General features: G+C 40.1%; 1 protein-coding gene across 1 annotated transcript in view; it reads left to right on the top strand.

Annotated features, from left to right (window-relative positions):
• The window catches only part of DOCK2 (dedicator of cytokinesis 2), a 155,514-nt gene that overhangs the window by 100,329 nt on the left and 27,567 nt on the right, over nt 1-27,618 (top strand). The window contains exons 30-34 of the mRNA XM_053991478.1: nt 11,528-11,606; nt 19,931-20,031; nt 20,130-20,188; nt 21,450-21,598; nt 26,840-26,925. Coding sequence (XP_053847453.1) covers nt 11,528-11,606; nt 19,931-20,031; nt 20,130-20,188; nt 21,450-21,598; nt 26,840-26,925 — 474 coding nt within the window. The remainder of the gene's footprint in view (nt 1-11,527; nt 11,607-19,930; nt 20,032-20,129; nt 20,189-21,449; nt 21,599-26,839; nt 26,926-27,618) is intronic.

The raw sequence follows: 27,618 nt of genomic DNA, 5'->3' as shown, positions 1-27,618 counted from the left end.
TTTGAGGGAATGGATGTTCTACAAAATAAATGGAAGACTAATTTAGTTTTCTAGATTTGTCTTGTTAACATTGTTTACCACAAACCAGAGAAGTAGCTGAGAAAAAGTCACAGGGGATCAGGCTTAGGTCTCTTATAATAACACCGAGAGATGAAAAGACAATTAAAACAAAACCCCAACAAACCAAACACAAAAAATACAGCGCAGTGCAAGCTTTGCATTCTCTATTCCCCTGTTATGCACAGAAGGCTCCATGCAAGTTTTTCCTCCCCGGATGAGGTGTTTTGCCTCGAGTCTCCCCTTTCTGCATTTGCAGAGACCTTGGTGAGGGCTGTGGGGCACATCTGTGTGAGTGTGGTGTCACAGTGGGGACACCCTGGGCAGTGGCAGGGTGTAGCTGGTGGCACTGGTGCCCTCAGGGAATGCAGCACAGCCTGGCAGGCTCCCCTGCATGATGCTGTGTGTTTGGTGGCTTGCAAGGAAAGTGGGAATTGGAGGAGCTTTGCTGTAGGAGGGACTGCAGCACAGAGATGTGAAATCAGTACATTTACAGAGAGCAGAGCAGAGGGAAGAGCATCACCAGCACTGCAGGTCTGGTCCTGTTTGCTGAGCAGGACAATTCCTGATACCTGGAAGTAAAACCAGGCAGTGCCTGAGTAATATCAGGGAGATTTCAGCTAGAGGTTTGATGTCTGGCATAGATGGGGACACACAATGAGAGAATGACTTCTTACAGGGTCCAAGGGAGAATGAGAACATTCTTGTCCAGGAGAAATTCTGGTGGGTGAGTTGAAAGAATTGGAGTAGAAGCTGAACTGACTGAAGTTACTTACCAAGCTATGCCTGTGTCAGGACGGAATGATTTAACTGAAATTACTTTAAATCACTATGATAAACAATGTGCTCTTGGCTTCCCAAGCATGCTCAGCCCAAAGCACGTTTGAGGGAGGCAGAGGCTGTGTGTGACAGGCAGTATTCAATGAGCAACAGAGAATGAAAGGGGGAAAGAAATAATGAAATAATTAAATACCTTTAATTTTTCCTGGTTTTTCCCCCCTTCCACTAACAGCAAGATGGGAAGAACACTTTTTTATGGCATGCTAGGTAGGGCAGAACACTTTGGGAAACAGTAACATCATCATTGAGGTCATGAAGATATAATATCTGAGTTGTTTTTGTGATCCTCCATGGTGGATTTAATTAACTTTTGTTCTAATTAAAGTTGCTTACTGCTTTCTTCTTATTAGTTACTACTGCTTGTATGTGCACTTTATTCCACTCATGACACCTAGATATTGGCTATTAACTTATTAAAAGCAGTAATTCCTAAGTACATGGCATTTGTGGGGAAATGCTTGGCTGGTTTAGGCAATACCATATAGTCTGTTTATCTTCCAGCTGTTCATAATTTTAATTTAGAGAGATATAATTTCTCCCAGGAAATTAATGTACTTTATTGTCAACATGAAGTGCATGGGGAGTGAGATTGGCTGAGTAAAACGAGCAGTTAGCAGGGTTAGCAACTACAGGGAAAGTGTTCACATCCCTTCCCTGTCCTCTGGGCTTTGAAATGGTAATTCCTCACAGGGAAAGTATTTGATCTTATCATAATTAGTACCTAGGATCAGTTTGGTTGGTGTCCAGTCTGGAGTGGCTTAGTGAGCGCTTTGATTGTTTGCGTGTGCATTTGGGTTGGTTTTTAGCCTTGCCCACATTATTTTAAGGTATTTAAAATTTAAATGGAAACAGGGTTTCACCAGCACACTTCAAGGTCAGATCCTACTCCCTGAAAAAACTCCTGCAAGATAACACTGAAGGGTATTTTCTAACACCAGTAGTTTGGTTTTTTCTAAAATATGTTTTCATTACCTGTATATCTGAGTGTTTTCAGACACCTGTCAGAGTCAAGTCTTCCCCAGTGCTTTTTAAGTCTAACTTGAAAGGTTTAACACTGCAGGTATTTGGCAAAAGAGCTGGAATTGTTGTCAATTTTCTTTCATTATAAATACTAAAAATAGCTGCTTACTTGCTGATGAACTGCTTTGTAACAGCCTCCAGCCGTGGCTCTCATGGAGCTTACACTTGGAGCATTGCTATTAATTCAGCCAAAGCTCACTGTGCCTTCAAATCAGTGTCACCTGCAGCCCCAGCACTCCTCAGCCTCCAGGCTGGGCTTCTCTCAGGTATCCTGCTCCTGGCCAGGCAGCAGAGGAATCAATTCCTCCTTGGTGCCAGCGAGGGACTGCTGGGACTTCTGCTCAAGAGAGGACAGTAGGGATTCCAGGCCTGGGTTTTGGTGGGGCATTTTTTGTATTTTTCTTTTCATAGAATGGCTCTGTGGCTCCTGAAAAACTTGTTTTCCACATATGTATGCGTGGTCCTGAGCACAGCCTTGGAATAAGTGCTCCAGGCCAGGTTGGACAGGGCTTGGAGCAATCTGCCCCAATGGAAGGTGTCCGTGCCCGTGGCAGGGGGTGAAATGAAATGAGCTTTAAGGCCCCTCCAACCCAAACCATTCTGGGATTCAATGAACTCAAGATGAAAGGGAGAAAAACCTCAAATTAATTAAAATATTTGAGCTGCTTCTCAGTCTTCCATCTGTTGGTGGAAATAAAACTTATATATTTAAAAAACAAACAAACAAACAACCCATACCAACCCCCAAATGAATAGTTGAGGTTAGTTTTACCCTGGAAGCTGATTCATTTATGTAACTAAGGTTGGATGATGGTGTTATGACTTATTTGTGCAAATAAGGCAGAATTTAGAAGGCTGATCTGCTGCATGCAAGTAACTCTTTTCTTTGATCTTGTTTTCCTCTGCAACTTTTGACTGATTTAAACATCTTCTTATAGAAATGCTGTTGTTTTTTGAATTTTCAGGGGAGCAGAATACATTTATACACAGGCATATGGTATATTGCAGAACTTTGTAATTTCAATGTATGAAAAAATATTTTAAGCAACAAGTATAAATGTATAACGAAAATATTATTTTATGCACAGTTGCAGAAAAGGGTAAATAACATGTGCAAAGGGTATTATAACATGTGCAAACAAATGTTACTGTTTAGTCATTGATTTAATTGTATACAGTGATAGGATGTGTCCTTGGAGAGTTTGGCTTTGTTATGAGACTAAAAATGCCCTTGTTGAAATGCAGTTTCCCTGTTAATATAAAGTTCCTTTCAGAGGGAAATTTATTTCTTTGTTGTTTCCCATGCTGAGGTATTTGGTACACAATGCCTCAGTATTTTGTATCTCCTGTCCATTAAATCCAGCTTCTTCTGTTTCCTCATTGTCTTTGTCAGTCCCTACAAAAGCCAGTGTCTGTAATCAGGGCAATGACATCAAACACTCCTGGGCAGTGGGGTGAGGAGGTGAGAGCAGAGGCAGTGCTTTCCCTGTGGGCTGTGCTTTGCTCCCGTGCAGAATTGCACTTCCAGCTGTGGCTGATCCCTCCGTGCTCTGCTGGCAGCTCCCAGCCTGGCACAGTCACTCCCACCTGCCTGGGCCAATGCCACCCTGCCTTGCCATCACCTGCATCCTCCTAGCACAAAGATGCTTGTTCTGCACTAACTCTGTGTGCTGCTGGTTCTCTCTGTGTCCTGGAATTATCTGCTTTCCAGGAATCTGAACACTTCATTTTGTGGTGGCTGCAGCAGATCATCTGCTCAGCAAGGGAGGCAGCTGCCCATCGTGGTCATGGTACAGAGAGGATGCCTGCTGGCTTTTCTGCAGTCATTTATTTAATCTTTTATCTGAAATGCAGAGAGAAAACGTGCAGGGAGATGTCCCATTCCCACTCCCACTGCAGAGTGCCTCATCTTTCCCGATATCAGCTGCTGGGATGCTCACACTCCCAGAAGAAGGGCTCTCTGAACTAAAAGAAAACTTGTCAGTGGAGAGAACAACTCATCACACACCAAAAAAAAACAAAAACAAAAACAAAATTATATTATATGACAATACAATATATAATAATACATATAATACATACGATAATGATGATAATATATATATTATACAGTATATATTTTTATATGTATAGCTTGGTAATTTGATGTTCTCAGGAAGTCAGTGAGATAAACTGTTACTTTCCTGGATACAACTTCGACTTGCAAATCGAAACCCCTAAGGTTCTTTCCTATGTAGCCTGTTATAAAATGTGTTCAAGTACTTTAATTTTAATAAAACATCTGGGGATTAAGCCAATGAGGAGTATTTTCCCCTCTGTAGAATGTATTTGCAAATGAGTAAAAAACATTGAAGAGATTACCCACACAAACTGTTCTTTGTTACTACAGAAAAGACTAAAAACTCAATACTCATAATTTTCATAAGTTGGAAGTGCAATTGAGCAATCCTTCTGTATTCCCCATTCTGAGAAACTTTGACTAGAACTTCATCTAATTAGAGATTTTCAGGAAATAAAATATGTGCAATTTCCTTGTATTTAACATTATTTTGAACAGTTAATTTTCATTTTTTTTTTAACCAGAAGCATCACAAAATAACCCTGCTGGTGTATTATATATTTGGTGCATAATCATCTCTTTTAAAATTCATAGTCTGCTGGTTCAATGCAAAGAAAATCAGTGGAAGAACAGAGAAGTAATTTTGCCACATCAATTCAAACTTCTTTCAAAAGTGGAGGCTGTGGGAGTTAATCACTGTGTGACATCCTGACACAACCATGTTAAGACATTACATTCATCTTTAAGAACAGGGTTTCAGCCTTGTGTCTGATTCCCGTTCTTGATTAGCACTAAAGACAGCATGTGATTGTTAATTTTTTTCATTAATTCAGAATATTTCTACTATGCAAAAACTTGTCTGGAATGCACAGAAAAGCAAAGGAGACAGGAGTGAGAAGCAAGTCACAATATAAGCAAAATTAGTGAAAGTAATGAAGTACTGAAACTTCTCAAGCTGATTTACTTAGAGCCCATTCTGGCAGCTCCTTGTATGCTTCATTTTGAAGCCATGAAGTTCTTAAAGCATCCAAAACATCCCATTTCCAGGAGTTTGGCATCAAATGTGCACCTAATATACAGGCTTGAAAATGTATTTTGGCTCCTAAATGAGAGCTACACAGAGTATAAAGCATGTTTTGGGTAGATGCTGAAGGAAAAGCCACATACAAAGAGCCTGTTGAAGGGTCTCACATGGAAACTTGGCCTTTCTGGCACAAAATCACTGCACATTCCTGACTTCCTCTGGGAGTTCATTGTGCTGCTGTCAGAGTAACTGACACATTACAGCATGCAGTATTCTGGAGGCTTGGCATAGCTGTTTAATGCACATTTTCAAATAATGCTAATGAGGAAAACCACGATGTATAATTGAAACAAGCCCCAATATTATAATTGAGACAGGAGCTGGGGCACAGCCATTTTGAAGCTGCTGCTTTCTGACCATGTTATATAGTTATACTCTGGGTGTACATTGGAAAAGAATTTAGGAATATGGCAGTTGCTCTATCATTAGAATTCAATATGAATGGTTCAAGAATTATTCTTCAGTCTGTAGCAAAGCTGAGTTGACACAAGGGAGAATTATGATGAAATTATTCTCCTTTCTTTGAGCCACTGGCCATATTTTTCCAGTTACCATGGAAGTGGATTTCTTCCCAAGTGTTGCCATTATTGTGCTCTTCATAATTAGGTTTCATGTAGCCACAAGTTTTTAAATATTCTTCCTATCTTGCATTACCCTTCATTTCTAAATCAGTGATTGCCATGTTATTAGGAGATCATTCCTGCTGTTGCTTCGTGGGGATTTTCATTATTTCACCTGTGGTACCTGTGTGGTTTAATCTCTCCTGTCACACTGATTGCTTGTCTGGTCTCTCTTCTGTGTATTTTGTACCTTCCAGCATCAGTTTATAGTTGCCATTCACTGCTCCAGTCCTTGACAATGAGCAGCATTGGGGTTTGGGTCTGACCCACACTTTGAATTTTCTCATTCTGTAACGTGCCTTCTTCTGCATGTTCTGCACACAACAAGGAAGAGAAAAGGTGACAGAAGCCCACAGGAGAATCATTTGACTTCAGCTGCTTTTCCCTGGTGTTTGCCTTATGTTACAATACCCATCAGGTGTCTTCTGCACAACATTTTATGAGGATGATACTAAGAAGTTGATATAAATTATGGATAAGTATTATTTTGTCTCTGCTATTACCTGCTCCAGATCTCATAGAATTGACATAATGACCAAACTTTTTCTATCCAAACTCAGGAAAGATCTTTAAAAATAATAGCCAGTACATCCTCCAGGTCTGCAAGAACTTCCCTCATATTCCTCATCTGTTCAAGTAGAGAATTCACTGATGAAAGTGCTGAGTGATCAGTTTTGGGGATTAAAAGAACACTGAACTTAGTGTAACTCCTTCTGGCTTGAATTCTGAACCAAACTCTCTGAAGGAACAGCACTTTGGGTTTGTGGGAAGTTCTGAATTGTAAAAACTATCCATACCTTCACTGGCTTTTAGATGTGACTTTAAAAAACCATATATGCCATCATTTTAATGGTTTCTTTGAATAAGTTTTCACAACACAGGAAATAGGCTCTTTCAAACTTTCTTTTTCTGTGTCTGATTATCCAGCAGATGCTTGTACTTGATTCATTCTTTGCACCTGCCATTACCTCAGCATGAGAAGCCACAGCAAGCAGGAGCTGGAGCTGATGCTCATAAATTCCTGAGTGAATTCACTCAGCCTTCCCCTCAGTATCTGGGTTACTCAGCTCAGAGCTGAAGCAGTGAAGGTCCAGATTTTAGAGTCATGTGAACCTGAAAAGACATTGAAGAGCATCTCACTGCAGTTGGGCACTCCTTTAAAAGAATTCACCTGAAGAGCCTGAGGAAAGAGCTGTTCATTATTTTGGAAATGTTAATAGTGCTGGATCTGATTTATGCACCTTTCCCAAAATCCTGTTGTGGACCCACAAGTGTTCTTTGTTTGGAACAAGCTGCAGAAAAAGGCCAGATTTTGCAAAGCCACCTAAGAACAGTCAATGTGAATTTAAGGTTTTGTTTGTTTGGGGTTTTTAGGGGGTGTGGTTTGTTTGTTTTATTAAATCCTCTCTTTGTTTTATGTTGCAAAAAGCTGATGTAACAATTCTAACTAGCTTGCTAAAAATAACTTGAAGTTGCAGATCTGAATTTTTGGTTTATTACCTATTTACACTTCAAAAGCAAGGACAACATGCAGACCTATTTTACTGTTAGACAAAATCATCCTCTTCTGAGGAATAGCCTTGAAATCCTATATTGATTAATATATTGTTTATGAATACAGAATTCTTTCCTCGCTCCATCTCAATCCCTCTGTTTTATTTTGAGGGAGAATCAGCTTGAAATCAAATTTTTATCTTAGGGTGACATGAATTTTCAGGTTTTATCTGTCTTAATTTATTTCTTTGTGTTACTTAAGGTACTGTTCTCCCCTGTTTAGAACAGACATTTAAGTGTGTGAAACTGAGTACAGCTGCACAGGTTTCTATTCTTTGGGCTCTCTTTCCAGCCAAAAAGTTTTAACAAATGTTTCTGACAATACAATAAAGTAAAGCAGAAGCAGCAGGAAATTCAGAGAGAGAGAGGAAACAGGAGCAGTTGAATCATGACAATTTTGTTGCTGTCCTAAGCCAAAACCCTGCGATTTATTCCCAGATTTAGCCCAGAGACTTTGGACTTTGAAGATCTTCCATAAATCTTCAGGCCCAAGAGTTTTATATGAGCTGTACATTAGAAGCATCAATCCTCATAAACTCAGGAAATATCATTGAAGTTATTGTGGGTAAAGGAATTTCAGCAATTTTAGATCACAATTATTTAAACTGATGAGAAATTAATTCTGTTGTGACTGTAGAAAATTTATTGTTTCATTAAAATTAATTGAAAATGTGACAGTTTAATTTATGTCTTTAAAAATACTGTTTAAAATTATATTTTCTTTTTTTTTTTTTCACCAAAACCTCACAACCTCACAGTATTTTACAAGTACCTGTTTATTTTCATACTTGTGGCTATTTAATTAATGCCCCTTTTTGGTGAAAGTGGAGACTGAGGCAGGACAGTGAAATCATTGAGGCATTGGCAGGAGGCAGGAATAGCATTCAAACCTACTGCCTAAGTGACTCCCAGTGACAGGAATAGATACACCCTTTAGGCAAAACACAAATGAATGAAAATATTTGGAACTTGACAGCCTGGAAATATTGCATGCTCCCTGAAAATATGTCCTTCCAGTCTGTCAGATAAAAATATTTGTGAAAGGGATATTTACAGAAGACAGCTTACCTATAATTATATTGTATAGAAACCTGTAAATATTTTTAATATTTTCCATGATTTCTACTGGACATTAAATACCTCAGTATTTTTCAGGTGTCCCTGAGGTTTTTCTATATGGCTAAAAGTAAAATCTAAAAAAGCTCTTCACAAAAATGTTTATTATATTATTATTTATATTTATTTTTATTAATATGTCCATATTAGGAAATAGATTTCCACTAAAAAATTTCATGTGTGTTTAAGGTATGATTATTTTTACTCTATCTTGCATGATATTTCTGTTTAAAGAGTAAAGTACTGAAAAGTGTGGGATTTTTTTATTGCAAGAGAAGTTATTAGCACCAGATTATACCAGAGTCTGCCTAAACTGGATATTTAGGTGATGTGTTTCGCCATGGTGTTGGAGCAGTGGGGAAATGCACAGAATTTGGGAGTTATAAAAGCCTCAGAAATGGAAGGCACCCCCTCCTGCTCCAGCCAAAAACCTTGAGTGAAGGGAAATGCTCTCCCTGAGCAGCCGGAGCTCAAGAACTTGCTTATGTGAATTGGCAAGAAATAAACTTTGTAACTCCAAGGGTCTAAAGCAATGCAGAAAACTGAGCACTGACAAGGCCTTGACCTAAAATTCCTGTTCAGAAGAATAATGATGATGATGAAATAGAATAACCTGTCTTGGTTCTGCCAAGCTGTGTGGGGTTTTGTGCTACCTAAAATAAATCACTCTTCTAGAATCCCCTTTTTTGCAGCATCTTAAACTGTTTGTGTCAAGTATCAGGCAGCTTGGAGGAGATAAATGTCCCCATGTGAGTGGAGCTTTAGGGAAGAATGTGTTTATTTGCTTGTGGGCAGTGTGGGACAGCTTCCAGCAGGAATCACATTTAGGAGTTGATCACATAAAGGTGGCAGAGCCTGGGAAGTGGCACTGGGGGCACAGGGCAGCCCTGTGAGTGTGCTCAAACCCTGTGAGTGTCACAGAGCAGTGACAGCCTGCAAGGACAGCACTGAGCAACATCTGCTTTCTTGAACTGGAGGAGATTTGATGCCATTTGGCTTGTCACAAATCAACCCCTTAATTCAGCTGGCAAGATTAGCTGAGCCAGTGCTGGAAGATGGGATCAGAGGATGCTCTGGACAGTGGGGAGGAAGCTCAGCTGTGTGTGGGGTGATGCTGGGAGTGACACAGCACCAGCAGAAATCTGCTACCTCCCCTGCCACAGCTCCTGCAGCGTCCCTCTGGTCACCTTAGCAAAAAGGACGTGGCAAGATGTGACAACGTGCATGGTTACTGGATTTCCAGCATCCCATCAGCAGTACAGGGGAATGTTACATGGGCGGAAAGAAATTCTTCTGTAGGTTTTCACAAAGAACGTTTTCCTCCTGGAGAACCTCACCCCCAGCAGGGGATCTCACTCCAGCCAGTCACTGCTCTAATGAAGCAGGCAGCTCCTCCTTTGGGTGGTTGCTCAGTGGTTACGTGGCATTCCCTCTTGTAGGCTTGCCAAAAGCTGAACTTTTGCTTCACCTCCCTCATTAAGAAACTGAACTTAGCCCTTCTGATTTATCTTCTTTTTCTTTTCTTTTTTTTTTTTTTTTTTTTTTTTTTTTTTTTTTTTTTTTTTTTTGTGATGAGACTAAAACTCCTTTCCCTGACTGTTCTGTTTCTCCAGTGGCTCTTAGAGGGCTGCCAGGGGAGCAGTGTGACAGCAGAGCTTGTTTGCTGTGTTCCACCAGCCTCCAGTGACCAATGGCATTTAATTGTGTTCCCTTCAGTTTAGTCTTTGATGTGTCTGATCACTTCTGAGCCAGGATAAAATCCAGGCATTTGCAGCATCCTGCAGCAAAGAGCTGCAGAGTTAACACAGAATCTGGGTTTCCTTATTTTGGATGCACACCCTGGTTGTGTTCAGGGCTCCCTGGTGTTTCCCTGAGAAGCTGTGAGCACTCAGTCTCTCATCTCCAGAGCAGTTTGGATTTTATGGATCCTGTCAGCTCCCTCCTGTGTCACATGTCCCTGACTGAAGGTCATTTCTGTGTCACAATTATTTGCGTGGTTTCCTCTCTCTTTTTCTATTTGTTTATCCTTTTGAGATGGGACACCTACATACCACAGAGAACCCAGCACAAGGACACAGCATTCCCTGGACAGTAACGTATGGATATCTTGTGGTTTCTTAATCTTTTGCTGATAATCCTAATTATTGAATCATTGCTTTCTCTGATGTGGCTCATCACTGAGATGGTGGGGATTTCTGGACCTGGCTGTTGTAACAATTAGATTTTTTTCCTGACTGGGAGTATCTAGTTGAAAGCCAATCATTATATTTGAACAATTAGGATTGGTTTTCCCTTGTGTTCACCATTCTGTTTGCCCTTACAGTATTTTCCATAGAAATATTTCCACTTAATAGCCTTAAAAAATTACCTATGGAGCAGAGGCAAATGATCACTTTCAGTCAATTTCCAATTTTGAAAACAACTGAATTATTAAAATAAACTTTATAAATATTTAAAGATACAATTGATTTTTGTTTTACGAATGTCCCGTGCTGGGAAGTCAGACAAAGAAATTAGCTTTAGAAACATGACTTAATCATGCTGCATTAATCAAGAGCTTAAATAGGTGCTGCTTTTCAGGCTGGGGGGGTAATGCTCATGGTCTAATTCTTGGAAGAAGTAACTGTATAGTATTTTGAATGTGTATTTTCACTGTTTGGAATGGTTTTATAATCCACCTGGGGAGGAAGGTGTTGTTCTGCCCTCCCCACCTGTGAGAAAACAGAAAAGCTGCACTTTATATCTTTGAAGTGCAGCTCCTAAGTAATGATGTGAGCACAGGAGCTGTTCCAGCTGTCAGACCCCCAGAGGAGGTGATGCCACCCTTGTGAATGACCTGGGTTTGGCAGAAGGTGACACTGGATTTGGAAGAATTGCTCTGTTTTCTCAGTAATGCAGCAGTGTGCAGCAGGAAAAATGAAATTCTATTGTCTGACCTTTCCAGCAGAGATGGAGAAACCTTTTTGACAATTGTGTAATTTTTGTAATGGGTAAAAAAAGGGTGTATTTTTTTCATAAATGCTGTGCCACTGTCCAGATTGTCACCTGCTGTGTTCATGTGTGATGCTCCCAGTGTGCTCAGTGCCAAATGTGCTTCCACCAGTATCACACACAGTGGGTATTGATTGCCAGAGGTTACATTCATTTATCTGTATCACTGCTTTTTTGGTTTTTTAGGGTCTTCTTGAGAGCCATCAACAAATTTGCAGAGACAATGAACCAGAAATTTTTGGAGAACATGAATTTTGAAGTTCAAGTAAGTATTTGGGGTTTTTAGCTGAGCCAAAGCAGCATGTGCACATCTCCAGAGCCCCTCCTGGGGCTGTGGCCCCGTGTCAGTGTCAGACTGATATTTAGAGTTTCAGATGGGCTGTGGATTTGGGTGGGGCAGGATTGGACCATCTTCCATGTGACATCAGAGCTGGGCTTGATTATTTATGATAAGGCAACCAACCAGAGTATTTTCTTCTGTAACTCTGCTCAGGACTGGCAAGCAGAAAACTCTTTTTATTTTCTTAGCTAGCCAAGTGAATTCAGCAAGTCAATCCCAGACATAACACACGGAGCCTTTACAATATCAGTGCTGTGGATGTAGGACAGAAAGAGCTTAACTTTGCTGATTCCTAGAGTATTTGCCACTTAGAATTTATTTTTGGCTTGTAGTCTTCCCTGACAAGTCTATCTTCATCTATTTGTTATTATTAGTTCTTTCTGTAATCATTTTTAATTAGGGTTAGTTGGGTTTTGTGTTTGTTCAATATCATTCTGTTTCATTATGCATTTTACCATGTTCGTCTTCCTTTAGATGAAAATGAAAATATATGTCATTTTCACATTCATTAAATTGGTATTAAAATGTAAATATACTTTTAGATTCAAGATTTGTCACAAAGTGCTGCCTGATCATGGTGTGTGAAGTTATTCTGTTTCACCCTTTATATAAAGTTCAGGGCTTTATATTTTATGGTTCATCCCACAGATTTCAATCTGTTTTAAATGATTCCACTTGTGCTAAAAGCTGCTTGGGAATTGCTCTCTTGGTCCTCAACACAAAACCCCTTGGTCCCAAATAGCTGCAGAGGAGCCACATAAGTGGTTACACAGGAAAAGTTTGAAAGACAGTAGTGAAAAGCAAGGTAAAATATTCATACTCAGTTACAATGGCCTCAAGTAGGAAATGTAGAGTTTTCCCTGCTTTATTTCATTAAAAATGTTTTACCTTCAACAGGTGTGATTATACAAATGTTTATATGTATGATGGTAATTAAAAATTTTGAATCACAATGAAAGATGTTTCTTCCAACGACCTTAAAATAGATTTTTTAGTAAATATCCCTGTTGGGAACTCTCAGGCCCTTGACATATTTATGATATAATCTGTCCGGGGCTCTATCAGTTTATTAACAAGCAGTTTATAACCTATTGTTCCTGTAGCACTTGATCACTTTTTACTGCATGATGTGTCAGTAATTTTTAAAAGCAGATAACAAAGGCCTGAAAGACATCACATTGCAGGATACCAAAATCACACAGACAATAAAGACTGGAACTGTCAACGTTTTATTAAGGTGTACACTGCCTTTTTCAAACATGAAAGCAGCAGTTTGATCTGGAGCCTTTATTTCAGCTCTTTCCTGTGGCAATTCTGTGCCTTCCAAAGGGTTCTCAAACAACCAGAGATGTTGCAGTTCAACTCTGCACCTTGTAGTTCGAGGGGATGCATTAAAGCTCTTTTATTCATGACTTGTCAAATAGCTGGAGGCCCCGTGTAAGGTAAACAATGTTACAATAAATAAGTGGTGCCCTGTAAAGAACTGCAATACCCTTATAGTCTTCATAAGAGACTTTAAAGTACAAATCAAGGTGTGACCTTACTTTTCTTTCATGAAAAAAAAAAAAAGCTCTGCAAACTTTTCTAAGAGTTGCCCAAATATACCTATTCAAAAAGTTGCTACTGGACTAAAAAAGGTTTGAATACTGCAAAGCACATTGTCTAATATTCTTAATTATAAATTTAAATTTGATTTCCCACAGTTTTTTTTTTTTTTTGTATTAATATATCTTGGCTGTTAGCAAACCAAGCAGTTTGCTAACAGTGGTTAGCAAACTGAGCAGTGGTTAACTCAAAGTAAATGAGAAACCCCTGTACTTCATAAAATAGTTCACCTTACAGTACAGCTACTGTGTAGCTGTATTTCTATTTTTATTTACATTCCTATTTAAAAAATGAGAATGAGACAAAGAAACTTGCTTTTTCTATTTTGATTTGAGAGAAAAGTTGTAAGAGTGTAACTTCCATGTTTGTTAAGAGCCACAGCCTGATGCTCACATGGGCTGTTCATCCCCGTCTCCAGCCCCACTCATCCCAACCCTCAGGTGTGTTTGGGGCAGGTCCCTGAGCCCACTGCAGGAGGAGCTCAGTGGGCTGGGGAGAATGGAGATGCAAATCAATCAGAGTGTTATTTAAAATAAAAAGATGCCACATCTTTGTAAACAAGTGCATGATTTTTACTGTTTGCAGGATGGTGTTCTCAGATCAGATTATTAAGAGTTGGAGCAAAGTCTTAATTAAGAGAAAAATTTGAAAAGCTGTTTAAAGCAAAGGGAAATAGATCTGAGGATTCTTCACTCGGCTGAGTGGTTGCATGGTAATAAATAGTAGACAACCAAAGCAAACAAAGCAAGTCAACTGTGAAGCAGTTGAGCATCTAAGAAAGTGTGGTTTCAATCTAGAGAGATGCAAAGAAGAAAAATTTTGCTGCTCTAGTTTGAGCTTGTTAAATGGAGAAAAAACAAAGGTTCCTGGCCTCTTTCTTGTTTGCAAAGTAAATTGCTTTTTTCATTTATTATGTGACTCAGGTAGAAGGGAAAGAGTGTTACCATTTAGGGCCATTTAGGGCAAGGATGTGCCCTGTCTGATCAAGGGTGGCTCCAGTCCTTCAGTTTAGAGCTCAGCATTGCCTTACAGTTCAATGCTGAGGCTGTTGGATAGAGAGAAAAATCCCAAACCCCTGCCCAGCCCAGCAGTGAAGGGCTGTTAAATTTCCTGCCTAAGTCATCCCTCAGATCCACCCTCCCATTTTGGCAGGGAGCCCTTCCCTAACCCCAGAGCTCTGACACCGAGGTTGTCATCGCACGGGCAGGCAGCAAGGGCCACAATGGGCCTTTGGCTTGGGGATCTTTGATCTTGGAGGTAAAAAAGTCATCTGATATCTGAGGTTTTGTGCCTGCTGGGTGGGGGGTGGTTCTCCTTGGTTTGGGTTTATTTCTGGGTTTGCACACAGAGTGCACAAGGGCTGGATTCAGTACATCAGTGGCACTCAGAGGTCGTGTCCAGTGTCAGGACGCAGCAAAACTCTGCACAACAAAACCAGGTCTGCCTGGAGGGCTCCTGTTATGGAATATTTACTGTTGTCCTGATAAAACAAAGCTGTTAGCTCCAGAGGAAATAATTTTACAGGAGAGAATAGAATGAAATTTCATTAAGTTATTGACCAAAAATAAACCATGGAGTAGGAGTGAAGGAGAGCTCCCAATATTCATGGTGCCTACAGTACAAACAGGGACAGAATCTTGCATAATGCATGACTCTGCATTCTTCAGTACTGAACATAAACTGGAACATGAGGATTTAATGCACAGAAATCTGGAGTTTCAGCAGGAATTATTGGAATAGGTAAAAACCCTCAATATTTAGCAGTTTCTATTCTATTCATGTCCTTGGATTTGAAACAAGTTATTTTCTTGTATTTATGTTAGATGTAAAGAGGTTATGTTAAATGTTGAAATTGGTTATCTAGAAAGGCAGGGAATATTTTCTCACTCCAGGATTCTGAAGAATAAATTCAGCAGTTGACCAGTCTGAAGCAGTTTAGCAGCTCTTGTCTTGGCACATGGAGCTGGAGCAGCTGAGCTGGCAGCTGTCCTTCCAGGTACACATTCAGAGCTTGCAATGAAAAGTCTGAAGACTTGCAACTGTGGAAAGTATTCTAGCTTAAGGCTCTGTATTCATATCTTGGTTTGAAAAGCCAGGTGTCTATTAAGGAAGGCAGGAGCCTCCCCTGAAATGGAAAATGTAAACCCCCTCCCTCCAAATGGTTGTAATTTTGAAATTAAGGGGCTCTCAGGCAAAGATATGGGAGCAAGAATAACAATTCTTTACTAGGAAAACTAAAAATACAAATGCAATAGTACAAACAAAACCAAACCCTGCCAGAGTCAGAGCAGGCCCTGGCAGGCTGTGGGTCAGGGTGGTGGCAGCAGTGCCATTCCATGGGGGCTCAGCCCTCCTGCAGTGCCAGCTGTGCTTCTGCTGGAGCAGGAGCCTGGACAAGGCTGGAGTTTTCCTCTGGAGCTCCAGGGCTGCTGGAGATGGGCCTGGGCTCCCTCTGGGAATGCAGTGGGGCAGAAAGCTGCTCCTCTGGGAATGCAGTGGGGCAGAAAGCTGCTCCTCTGGGAATGCAGTGGGGCAGAAAGCTGCTCCTCTGGGAATGCAGTGGGGCAGAAAGCTGCTCCTCTGGGAATGCAGTGGGGAAGAAAGCTGCTCCTCTGGGAATGCAGTGGGGCAGAAAGCTGCTCCTCTGGGAATGCAGTGGGCAAAGGCTGCTGTGCTGTTCCAAGGTCAGATTGGATCCAGGTAGGAATGCTTGGCTCCTCCCCCTGGAGCATCTCCCCATGGGATGATGGAATTTTCTCAGCCATGCAGGGACACTCAGTGGCCATGGACAGAAGATTATTAATAATTAATGGACCATGAACAGAAGAGATCTCCTGGAGGGAGGATTGGCTGTGGGAGAGATAAAGAAAACTGCCCCATGAGCAGAAGATAACTGCTCCACCTCTAACAGATGAAATAGAATACACCCCCCATTTCCAACCTAAGACAATTCAGGATGACCCTATGGAGAGAATATAAGGAGATACATTGATGGCATACAGGAAAAAAAGGCAGGCAGGTCTAAGGTTAGACTTTCCCCTGAAGACCATGACAATCAATGCCTTATTGCTCATTTGACTTCTTTATTGTATTTCATGTCAACAAAAAGCCTGACCAGTGTGATTGCAAATTGCTTATTTTTCTCTTTTCCATCTTTTTGTTTGTTTGCTCCCAATATTATTTAAAATAATATTCCCCAGGATTCTCTTGGTTGATTGCAGAGCTGTCTCAGGCAGTGTCTGCACCACTGGTGCCTCCAGCCAGGACCACGTTATGCAGTTGCACAAGGATTTGTTGTGGGCTGCCTTTGATGTTTCCTTTTCTTTGGAGGCAGGGAGTGCTGGTGGTGTAGGGCTCATTATCAGCTTCTCCTGGTAAACACAAAGGAAATTCAACCACTGGCATAACATCCAATCTTAAAAGATGTTGCAATGTTGGGATTTCTGCTGGTTTGTATCAAGTAACAGCTCTTTAGGGATTTGCCAATTTCAAATGTGAAGATTGGACACCATGTTCAGACCACTGCTTTGCAGCTGGGCTTTTGCAGGGCAGAACAGCTACACCATCAAAAGGTGTAAATTCTGGATTCAGGGTGCAGGAGTTGAGATAGGCTCTTCAAAAGAGGCTTAACAAAGAAACAACAATCTTTAAAATTGTGGAATATATTTTTGAAAAAGTGTTCCCTGAAGGTCACCCTGGTCTCTTTGGTTTAATTGTAACAAAAACCTGTGTGATTTTCTGTACCTATGCAACACATTCATGGTATCCTCAACAGCTGTCTGAAAAGATGCCATCTGTGGTAAATAGACAATTCCTGGACATTTTTGTTTCTGTCGGCAGTTGAAGTCATCGTGTTACCTCTGTCCAGGACAGAACATTTTCACCCTGCTGTCACTGTCACCTCCTGGCTCCATCACCTTTGGTTTGGAGTCTTGCTCTGCACAGGAGGGGTTTCCATGCAGGGAGGGAACACACCCACCCTGTGACCATCCCACCCTTGGTGCCGCTGGATTCCCGCGTGGTTTTTGAGCAGGATTCCTTTGGGAATGTCCCTGCTTGGAGATGGCAGCGTCTGACACCTCGGGGCAGGGCAGGGTGACCAAACCCAAACCCAAACCATTTTGTTGTGCTCACACAGCTGCTGTAGAGCCACTGCTCTGGAAATGCAGCGTTATTGATTCCTGCTCCTCCCTCCCTCCCTTCCTCCATTAGCACTACATTTACAGGGCATTAGAAAGGATTATAATTCTATATCTGTGCTGTTAGAGCGATTGTAATTCATATATTAATCACCAATGCCACAGAATTCTATTATAAAAGGCGTAGTCCAAAATCTAATATCAGTCTGATTTGAAAGAAAATGCTTATTTTTGTGTTTTCCTACCCTTCTTCCATGAGCTATGCTCCATTAATAACTCAGCAGTAATGAAATGTATTCCAACAAACAGAATTGTGCAGCTTATTATTTTCTATGTTAAAATCTTCTTTTAGAAACCCCAAAATCAAAACCCTCAGGGCATTACAAATACACAGAGGAAAAATACACACTGTAAAAATCTACATGTGATAGGCATTGCAGAAACAATGCAGAGGTTAATAGGGAATGAAGCCATTGGGAAATTTAGCTAGAATTAACTATACTGGAAATAGTAAAGTGTTATATTTTTATATATTATATATCATACTCTGCATTTGAAAATTATCAAATTACAGAGTTTGAAGTTCAGATTTGATCCTTCCACCAGCAAATATCAGCTTTCAGATGTTTGTGAAGAAGGAGGCTGCAGCCTTTACTCTTGGGTGATTTTTTAGGATAATCTCTTCTTCGTGAGATGGCTGGAAATTCCCTGCTAAATTAATTCCACCTTTTCCAATTCGACAGATGTCCAAAACACCTTGTAATTTTATTATGGGGTTAAGAGAAAACAAAACGTGTCTCATAAGAATAATTTTTGCATTTTTAAAATCTGTTTCCATATTATTTTACCTCAGAGAGAGACTACTTTGTCTTGTAGAGTTTTAAAGTTAGTTTTGGTGCTTAAAATCTTGTGAGCCCTTAATTTGAATATGCTATTGAAAGGAAAAGGATCCCATTTTTCAGCCATTTTGGGGTACTCTGAAGATGAAAGGAAAAGTTTATTATAAATAAGGAGATTGAGTCTGTGGGGTGTGTCTCTGACAAAGGTGGCAGTGAACTTGGAGCTGTTAAATGAAATGAGAGACCATTTGGGAATAAGCCTTCATTTTTCTCCCCACAATCTAGAACAATTGGAGGAATTTTCCATTTCACTGCTATAATTGACACATACAAAGTGGGTGCCCTGCACATCAATAAACACGGCTTCTCAAGGGGCTGAGAACTCCACACTGGCCAAAATAACCTCTTAAAATATTTGGTAAGAGAGTAAAACAGGCCTTTGAGGGCATGAACAACATTTGTGCTGCTGAGCAAGGCCCTGCATTGGCTGGGTTGGTGTGTGCAGCAGGGCCAGCTGTGCTCACACACACTCACAGGGCTTTGGGAGGAGCAGCTCTGCTGGGCACAGCCTCAGGGGAGGGAAAAATCAACAGCAGGATCATCCTTAAATTATAGAGGACATTTGAGAATTGTATTTATTAGGGGAAATGTCTGTGGTTTTGTGTGTTGGCATCTGGTTTTCCCGGTTATTTGCACACTGGAGTTTTCCAGGCTACAGAGGGCAGAGGCCACTAAAGTTTTTGATGGAATATTTTGTTTCCAGGCTGTTTTATGGGGGTTCCCAACCCAGGTTTGTATTGCACCATACAAAATGAAGAGCTCAGCCCCGTGTTTTGTTCCATCCTTTGAACCACCACTGGATACATTCCTCATTGCCTTCTGCTCTCTCACTGAGCCCTACCACTGATTTTAGCTACAGCTGCATTTTTAAGTGTTTAAAGCTGCTGTTGACTGCCTAAAAGCTTCTGAAAATTGTATTTCCTTCCTTAAATTTGTGTTTCCTAGGGAAGTTTCTCTTTTCCCTTTCTAGTGTGTGAGAAGTGCTTGTTTTTAATTGTCTGTAGAACAAATAGTTTGCTTTCAGGAATGAAGGGTTGTGCACTGTAAGCACAGAGGCTTTTTGTCTACTTCAAGTACAGATTCAGTACTATCAGCTGTTATTTAGGGATGTATTTTGTCCTTCTTTCATGTGGAGAGCTCTTCACAAATTACACTGGAATTTCATACAAATGGCTGTTGAATTAGGATCTGAAGAGGAGGCAGGAGATGCCTTTTGAAGTGGTGCTCAAATGCAGTGTAATTACATAGGTGCCTTAGCTCCAGTTTGGTAAGCTCCACCAGCATGTAATGTGTTCCCCCGGTCCTGCTTTGGTTCAGGGTTTAATGTTGTTGGCTCATGAATTTCATGTGAATCTTTTTTTTTTTTTAGCAATATTTATTCAGCTGCTCTGTTATTAGGAGCAAATGTGTAGTAGTGGTTATTAAAATTCATCTTTCTTGCTTTTCTGCTAATTGCATAATACTAATGATGTACATCTCTGCATAATATAAAAATACCATATTGCTTGCATCATTTGGTTTCATAAATTATTCTGCATTATACATCATTTAATATCATTCCTGCTTTCCTCAAAATTATTATAATTTCCTTATATTCAATTTACAGCTGTGGAACAACTATTTTCATTTGGCTGTGGCTTTTATTACCCAAGATTCACTACAGCTGGAAAACTTTTCCCATGCAAAATACAACAAAATCCAAAACAAGTAAGTAAAATATATCCTTTAGCTAATATCTTTAATTTTGTGGTAAAATGATAAAAAAGGTAATGATAAAAATACCTTTCATATTCCTTTCCTCCCAGATATGGAGATATGAGACGTTTAATTGGCTTTGCTATCCGTGACATGTGGTACAAACTTGGTGAGTAGCAAACTGAGCTTCACTGCAACTGAATCTGTCACATAATGTTTTTTCCATTGAAAAATATCTGACATGAAGTGCTTTTGTAAATATGTATGCTATTTGAACTTAAAATATGTTTTCATTCCTGTGATTAAGCTTAGAGCTGAGATACAGTTGGGCCAGTGCCAGGTTTGTATTTAAAAGAGAACTCAAAACCTTCTCTCAGAGCTCAAACATGACTGAAATCAGATTTCAGAACCTGATTTTGCAGGATTGAGACTGGATGAATTTTCCCTGAGAAGGTTACTGCTCAGCCTGAACCTATGATTCTGCAAACCAGATTTGGAATCTGCCCGGATTAAAATTCAAAAAAATTTTTACATTTGTCATCCAGCCAGGTTCTGCTGCTCCTCCTTTGAAAGTTTCTCATTAACTCCTTTGAGATCATTTCTTATTAACTGAACTGAGGTAGAATATTCGTTTTATATTGCAACATTTTTGTGTGACATTCTCATTGACAATTCACATGGCACACACCAGAGAGGAACATCAGATTCAGGCACTCCTTAGTGTGGAACAAGTCTCACCTTTGTGGATGAGAACATTTTTGTCTCCTCAAGGTACAGGCAGCACTGACACTCTCACAGCTCCTTGGCTTTGCTGCTGCTCTGCTCCATTTACCAGGGCAGCGTTTGAGCCCCACCTGGGACCTGGCTGAGTCCTGCACATTTGGGTGTTTGGTGGCAGCTGATGTAACCCTGGTGCTACCAGATAATTCAGTGTGAGGTTAGCAGCTGAGTTCTGTGGATGGTGTTTCTGTAACTGCTGCTGATTTTGGTGCATTGGTTGGTTTGATTCATTGTTGCAAGGTCTAATTTTATCCTAAAAGCCAGTCATGGTTTTCTCCTTCGTAGGAAGGTTACTCCATGTGACATTACTGTGTCCTGCTGGTAGAATTTGGGCAGTTCTTAGGGTAATTTGTTACTTTCTACTCTAAATATTTATAAGGACATGTAAAAAATTTTAAAAATCGAGTTCTTCCCTGAAAATATCAACTCCTCTGGCATTGCTGCTTATTCCTGGCACTGCATTCTGGCACCTTAGGAGACAGTATCCATTCACATGCCCCCAGCTTTTGAGAAGAAATGAAGTGACTGAGTTGTAAGACTTGACCAACACAGATGGCTTAAACACCACATTAAATGATTGTAGCTCCTAGATATCTCCCTAAAAATATGCAGTTTGCTCTTCAAATATTCAATTTTTGGTTTTGTTTCAGGCCAGAATAAAATTTGCTTTATTCCGGGGATGGTTGGACCCATCTTGGAAATGACTCTTATTCCAGAAGTTGAACTACGAAAAGCCACGATCCCCATTTTCTTTGACATGATGCTGTGTGAATATCAGAGGACAGGAGAATTCAAAAAGGTAATTACAAATGCTCTGCGTGAAAATGCATTTAAATGCCATGCACTCAGTATTTCTGGTAAATGTTTGTCAAGTGAGCTTTTCTGCTCACACAAAGTGAAATCCCAAATATTAAGAACCAAAGAAACAGCAAATGTAGGATCTCCAGGGTGACTTAGTTTGACTTAGGCAAAACTCGTTGCATTGACAGCAAGAAATAGATGGAATAACAAAGAGATCCAGGGAGATTGCATTATCTTAATCCAAATTTTCAGGATTTTACTGGAAAAGGTTCTGAGCAGCAAGACTTACATTGAAGTCAGGCCTTCATTAAGTAGGAGATATAATTAAATGACCTCTAGGGATCCTCCATAATCTAAATAATATTTACTTATGCCCCTTCCTTGTGACATAGATATTGGTAAGCCAAAACTTCCAGGTTTTAATACAGAGTAGCTGACAGGAGTAGCAGTGAATAGTTAATTATATGTTATCAGATTTATCAGGAAACAGTACCTTTTCAAATGTTTATTGTGAGAAAAAAAAATCACTGTGGAGAACTGAAATTCCTGGAGTGTTTTTGGCAGTCATTTTGAAAAGGAAAAAGAATTTTTAAGTCACTACTGTGAAATATTTTTGATTGATGGAACAGAACTGGGGATGGTGGGGCAGGGCACTAGGGATTGTAATCTAAATTTCCTGCCACTGCTTGCTGTGTCTGCCTGGGCAGTGGAACATCCATCCCTGTGTGACATCTCCATTCTCCTCGAGCTCTTTGGGCATGGAATCACCTTGTTCTGTGTTTGCACACTGCCTCCCACAGTAAATTATAAACTGGATATTCAGCTCTGCAGTTACACAAATAATTAATTCAGAGCAATCTGTGTAAGGGAAAATGACAAAAAGGCATCATTTTGGACATATGTAAATATAAATATCTCGTATACCCAGCTATGTTTAATACTTTAAATCGTTTGGGGCATTTCTGTGTCAATGAAGTGTGGAACAAATGAGCAGATGGAATTTCCATTTTGGTCTGTATTCCACAGTGCAAAGCTTTTGGTTCAAGGCCAAGATTAAAAACCACTTTGTTTCTGTGCATCTGTTCCCTCTGTGTCCTGATAGTCCTATATTTGCCTTCTTAAAAATGTTTTCCTGCTCGTGGCTTATACCTCATCTCTTGGGAGAGAACACAGATCTGTACAGCGCAGGAATCCTGAAAACCCATCACTCATCCTGCCTGATTAACAGGAGCAGCAGCTTGGGAGCCTGGGAGAGAGAGGCCAGGCACTCCAGTGCCCACTGAATCACTTCTCCTGCCATAAAAAGAAGTTTCAGGTGGTATTTTACAGTGCCAAGGAACAAGGACATTGGGTTTATTGCAGCTTAAGGGGGAGTTTTCATCAGATGGTGCAGAAACTATTTCATAATTGAGCAGCTGAGTCTCACTGGACTCTAATGTTCTGCTTTAGGAATTGGGATCATTTGCTCATCAAGAATCATGGGGTTTATCCTCTCCTTTGCTATGGATGAGGTAATTAAGATAAGAAAAACTTGCCTCTGTAAGTTTAGCCATTCTGGTAAGTTTTTTAAAATATGTATTTTAAAGGAAAGGCACATTAAGTTTTATGTTTTAAAATTTTTACCACCCTGATTTAAAGGAGCAAATAAGTAATATGAATGGCTAATTACTGGGTGCACAAACACATAAACTCCAGGTTTCGGTAGTGGGCAATTTTCATTTGCAAATTGACATTTAGTAGTATAAAGGATGTTTTTTTAAAGCTTTAGTATAGAATTTTGAGAATGACAACATGTTATTTCAAGAGTGCCTGGGGCACTCAGGAGCCCAGAATGACATTCACTTAAAACATAATTTTGTGGAACTTTAAAAATAAATAATTTATTTCTAATCTAATCTTCTCTAATGAGAGAAGAGGGGGAAAAAGCACAAACAGAAACATCTTTATGAGCTGAGCCTGTACCAGCACAGGAACCAGAGCTTGCCTGGTACCAACAACACAATTTAATAACCTTTCCCAAAAATCCTGTCTGTGTTAACATCCCTCTGGCTGGGACAGGGCTCTGTTCTGGGGGGCTCAGGGGGTGTGCTGGAGCTGGGGGCTGTGTCCTGCTGTATGCACACAACATACAGGCAGTAAGGATATAAAGTCATTTAAATTTATCCAACAAGGATTTGATTTTATTTGCTTTTTCTAAGAAATCATCTAATCCCAGAGAAAACAAAATTCCACCTGTGGTTATCTCAAGAATCAATTGCTCTACAAATATATTTAATGGCTTGGAATCTGTATGTAGGTGTAGGACACAGTAAGACATTTTCTTGCAATGCTTTCTTCTACTTTGCACATGTATTTCCCATTCACCCAGAGCAGTGTTACATAAGCTCGTAATTTTAACTCTAATTGAAGATGTAGAGAGGGAGCCATTAATATCTACTAATTTTAGCTATGGAGGCTCTGCCTATCATGAGCTCAGAGAGCTGGGAATCTTGGAAAGCCAATTTATTCATCTCTCAGTGTCTGTGGATAGACTCAGTCCTCTAAATGTATTCCTTTCTCCTTCAAATAAAAAGAGAAGCTCATTGCTTATGTGAGACAAGCTCATGTGTTAAGAAAGTCCCATCCTCCAAATGCTGCTAACCCACCTTTCCTTTCCTTGAAAGATCAGGTTGTGCATTATATTGATTTTATTATTATGAATTTTATCCCAAAGGAAGACACATCATCAAGAGACTTCGTCCTGCTTGTTCTAACTGTGATCTGGGACCAGGAGTTAGAAAATGCTTGCTTAAAGAAACAAATAAACAAACAAACAAGGAAAACTGGCTCTTTGCAGAGTAAATTAAAATATCATTTAAATAAACATGGATTTGAGATACATTGTGGATTTAACTTGGCTTAGGAAAGATTAATTCATCTGTGTTTATATTTTTGCTCAAATAAATCATTCTGTTTGTGTTTAGTATTTTCAGTTTAGTATCTCTCGTGGGTTCTGCCAATTGCTGGAGCCATCTGGGGAAGTTTTCTGTTTGCTTTCCTTCCTGGCTGCTGTGGGACTGTGTCAGAAATCAGTGCTGGCTGCTGCTGTGTGCTTGGGTTTCCAGACTCGTTGTTAGAGGACATTGACTCCAGGGCAGTGTCCTGCTGTTCTGAGCTCTCACAGGGGGCTGAGAGGGTGACTCAGGTGTCCTCAGCAAGCTCCTCTGGCACAGGAGGTTCACCTGCTCTAAAGAGCCACAGTTCTTTCTCTCAGCTCTCAAAATCTTGTTATGTGTAAGGTTTCAGAAGGATGTGAGATCAGCAGCAGGGCTGAGTTGTACAGCCTGGTGCTTCAGAGAGATCCATGTGGAAAACATGGACGTGTTTTCCAAGTGGAGATTCCTTGGATCTATTAGAGAAGCATGTGGGTTTAAAGCTAAATTGGTGCCAGTGACAATTAGGCACACTCAGTTTAAGTGAGAGGAAAAAAACACTTTCCAGATCTTAATGTTGGCACAGAAACTTTAAAACTTTATTCTGTATTTCTGCCAACTTTTCATTTGATCCAAGCAACTGATGTTTTGACTTCCTGCAGGTTGTTGAGAAACTGCAGGAAAGATGCTTAGGAAGAGTTTTTTTGTTCAGATCCAGAAATGTGAAAATATTGCCTCTTTGAGAAGTAATCAATTCTCTACCTGCTGAATAAGTACTGGGAAGGATTTAAGAGATGGATTTAACTGGTGCTTGACCTGCACTATATTCACAGATTTGTCTTACTGCAGTAAGCCCACAGAAAACGGCTGGATTGGATGTTTTTGCTCAATATTTCCTTGTCCTGAAACTGCCATGCACCTGTGCTACCCACATTAAATACTAAGATGCACCCTGCTTGCACATAAAAATTAACTCAGAGCCCTTTAAACTTCTGTTTCAGCCAGGATGAGACAGAGCAATTTAATTTTTTTTCTGTTAAGCTATTTTTCAATGATAGTTCTTTATTCTCTAATATTAGTGTAGCCTGTTCAACAGGCAGTCTTTCATTTGTATTCTAATTACAGAGAAAGAATTAACATTAGAGCAGCAAAACCTGCAAGTAGCAAAGTGGTGGAAATGGCTCCTTCCCCCCGTCCCTTTCCAGAGCAGAGTGCACCTGCACTGCCACTGCTCTGAGCTCACGTTTCGCTCTTGGTGTGAGCAGTGGAGAAGTTTGGCTGCTCAAGATGCTGTTTCAAAGCTCCTTGAAAGAAGCAGAAGCTGCTTCAGTTTCTGCCTCAAGAGCAGTTTGCAGGATCAGAGTGGCCAATAGATCTGGGTTGGACACTGGGGGGAAGAGGGAAAGAAAGTTTGGCTTTTGTTCTTGAAAAATGATGAATCATTTTTCTGGGTGGAGAGTTTGAATCATGACCTACTTGAAGGAAGTACATCTAGTAACATTTTCCTTTAGAATATCATGTTCTTTAAAACTGAAGAAATTCTAAAAACACATCTGAAGAGATGTGTGACCTGCTTGGTGCTCTAAGAGGAAGGACTGTTTTCTCTGTGTAGCCCTGGCTTGGCTTCTTCAGCTCAGAGCTGAATGTTTGGATGAGGATACATTGAAATAAGGTAAAATATTTTGCATTGCAGTTATCTGAAAGAACCATGTCTGAAATACTACAGTAATTCTTTGTACCATGAGAGGCTTCCAGTTCTCTGATGGGATGATCTGGATCCCAGCCTGCCAAAGCTCTCAATTACACAGAAACACTCCAGGGAGAAACAGAATTATTCATGTACTGACAATTGTGTGAAATTTTGTATCAAAGAAGAACGTGAAAACTTGCTGCATTAGCACAGTAATGAATTCTGTCATTTTTACAGTGGTTTAATAATTAGATCTATGTAAAAAACTAAGCTTTATTTCAATGTAGGTCTCCACTAATGCTCTCCCTGTGCCTCTTGATGTGTTAATGACTTGTCAAGAACCCTGAGGAAGATCTTTCCTACCTTCTGAACAGGGTGCAGATGTTTGCACAAGGACAAAGTCTGTCTGCAGCTGCAACAGACTCTGAGCTTGTGTCTCATGTGCCCAGTGCAGGGGAAGCTTTTTGAAAATCTGTGTCCAGGCTTTCAGCCGTGCTAAAAGCCCACACCAGAACATGCCCAAGCATTTAACCTTTGGGAATATGGGACATAATTATACAAAGGTACATTTTTGATGCCATGTTGAAGTGTGTTGACCTCTGGATAGCTGCTCAGTGTTTTGATTTTTCTTCCTTAGTTTGAAAATGAAATCATTTTGAAGTTGGATCATGAGGTGGAAGGAGGACGAGGGGATGAACACTACATGCAGTTGTTTGAGTCCATGTAAGTAGTGCATGAGAATAAATAGAACAAATGCCTTCAGGATGTGTTTCTGTTTTATTGTTCCCAGTTCTCAAGTTGGTAACCTTACCTAAAATAGAATCTTAGCAACTTTTTTCATGAAGGGACTGGAAATACCATAATGCTTCACTACACCTGGTTTGCATTGAAGTTTTGCTCATTGAAATTATTTTCCTGGCTGCTTTTCATTTTTTTGTGCTTCAGCTAAATTATGAAGAAGTTATACCTAACCTGCATTTTACATGTCTAGATTGGAATCCAAGGGATTATTCAGACAAGTCTGAATTTAAATAAGGCTTTGTGATGTTGTGTGCATGTTTTACTTCCTCAAAGCCTGCTACCCTGTATGGGTTGTATTTCTGGGTAGGGGTAGCAGTCTTTACAAAGTCACATCGCTCACCAGATGAACCATGAAAGCTTTGGGTACACACACAGGGGACATAAAGAATCATTTATTCTGTTTCTTTTTGCAGCAGCTTTTATCAAATTTGAATGTTGCTGTCTAGTTTCCTTCAGGATTTCCCTTAGGGCAAACAACCCCAGTCTTTCAGTTTATCATATGGAATGTTTTCTGGACATTCCTACAATGTCTCCATCTAGTTTGAAATACTACATTGCCTTAAAGCTGGAGAGACTGTTCAAACTGAGATTTGAGTATGCAAAAAGCAAAGCTTC

This window comes from Vidua macroura, chromosome 15 (genome assembly GCF_024509145.1).
Source record: "Vidua macroura isolate BioBank_ID:100142 chromosome 15, ASM2450914v1, whole genome shotgun sequence".
Classification (NCBI taxonomy): Eukaryota; Metazoa; Chordata; class Aves; order Passeriformes; family Viduidae; genus Vidua; species Vidua macroura.
This window is presented reverse-complemented; position numbering and strand designations above follow the sequence as displayed.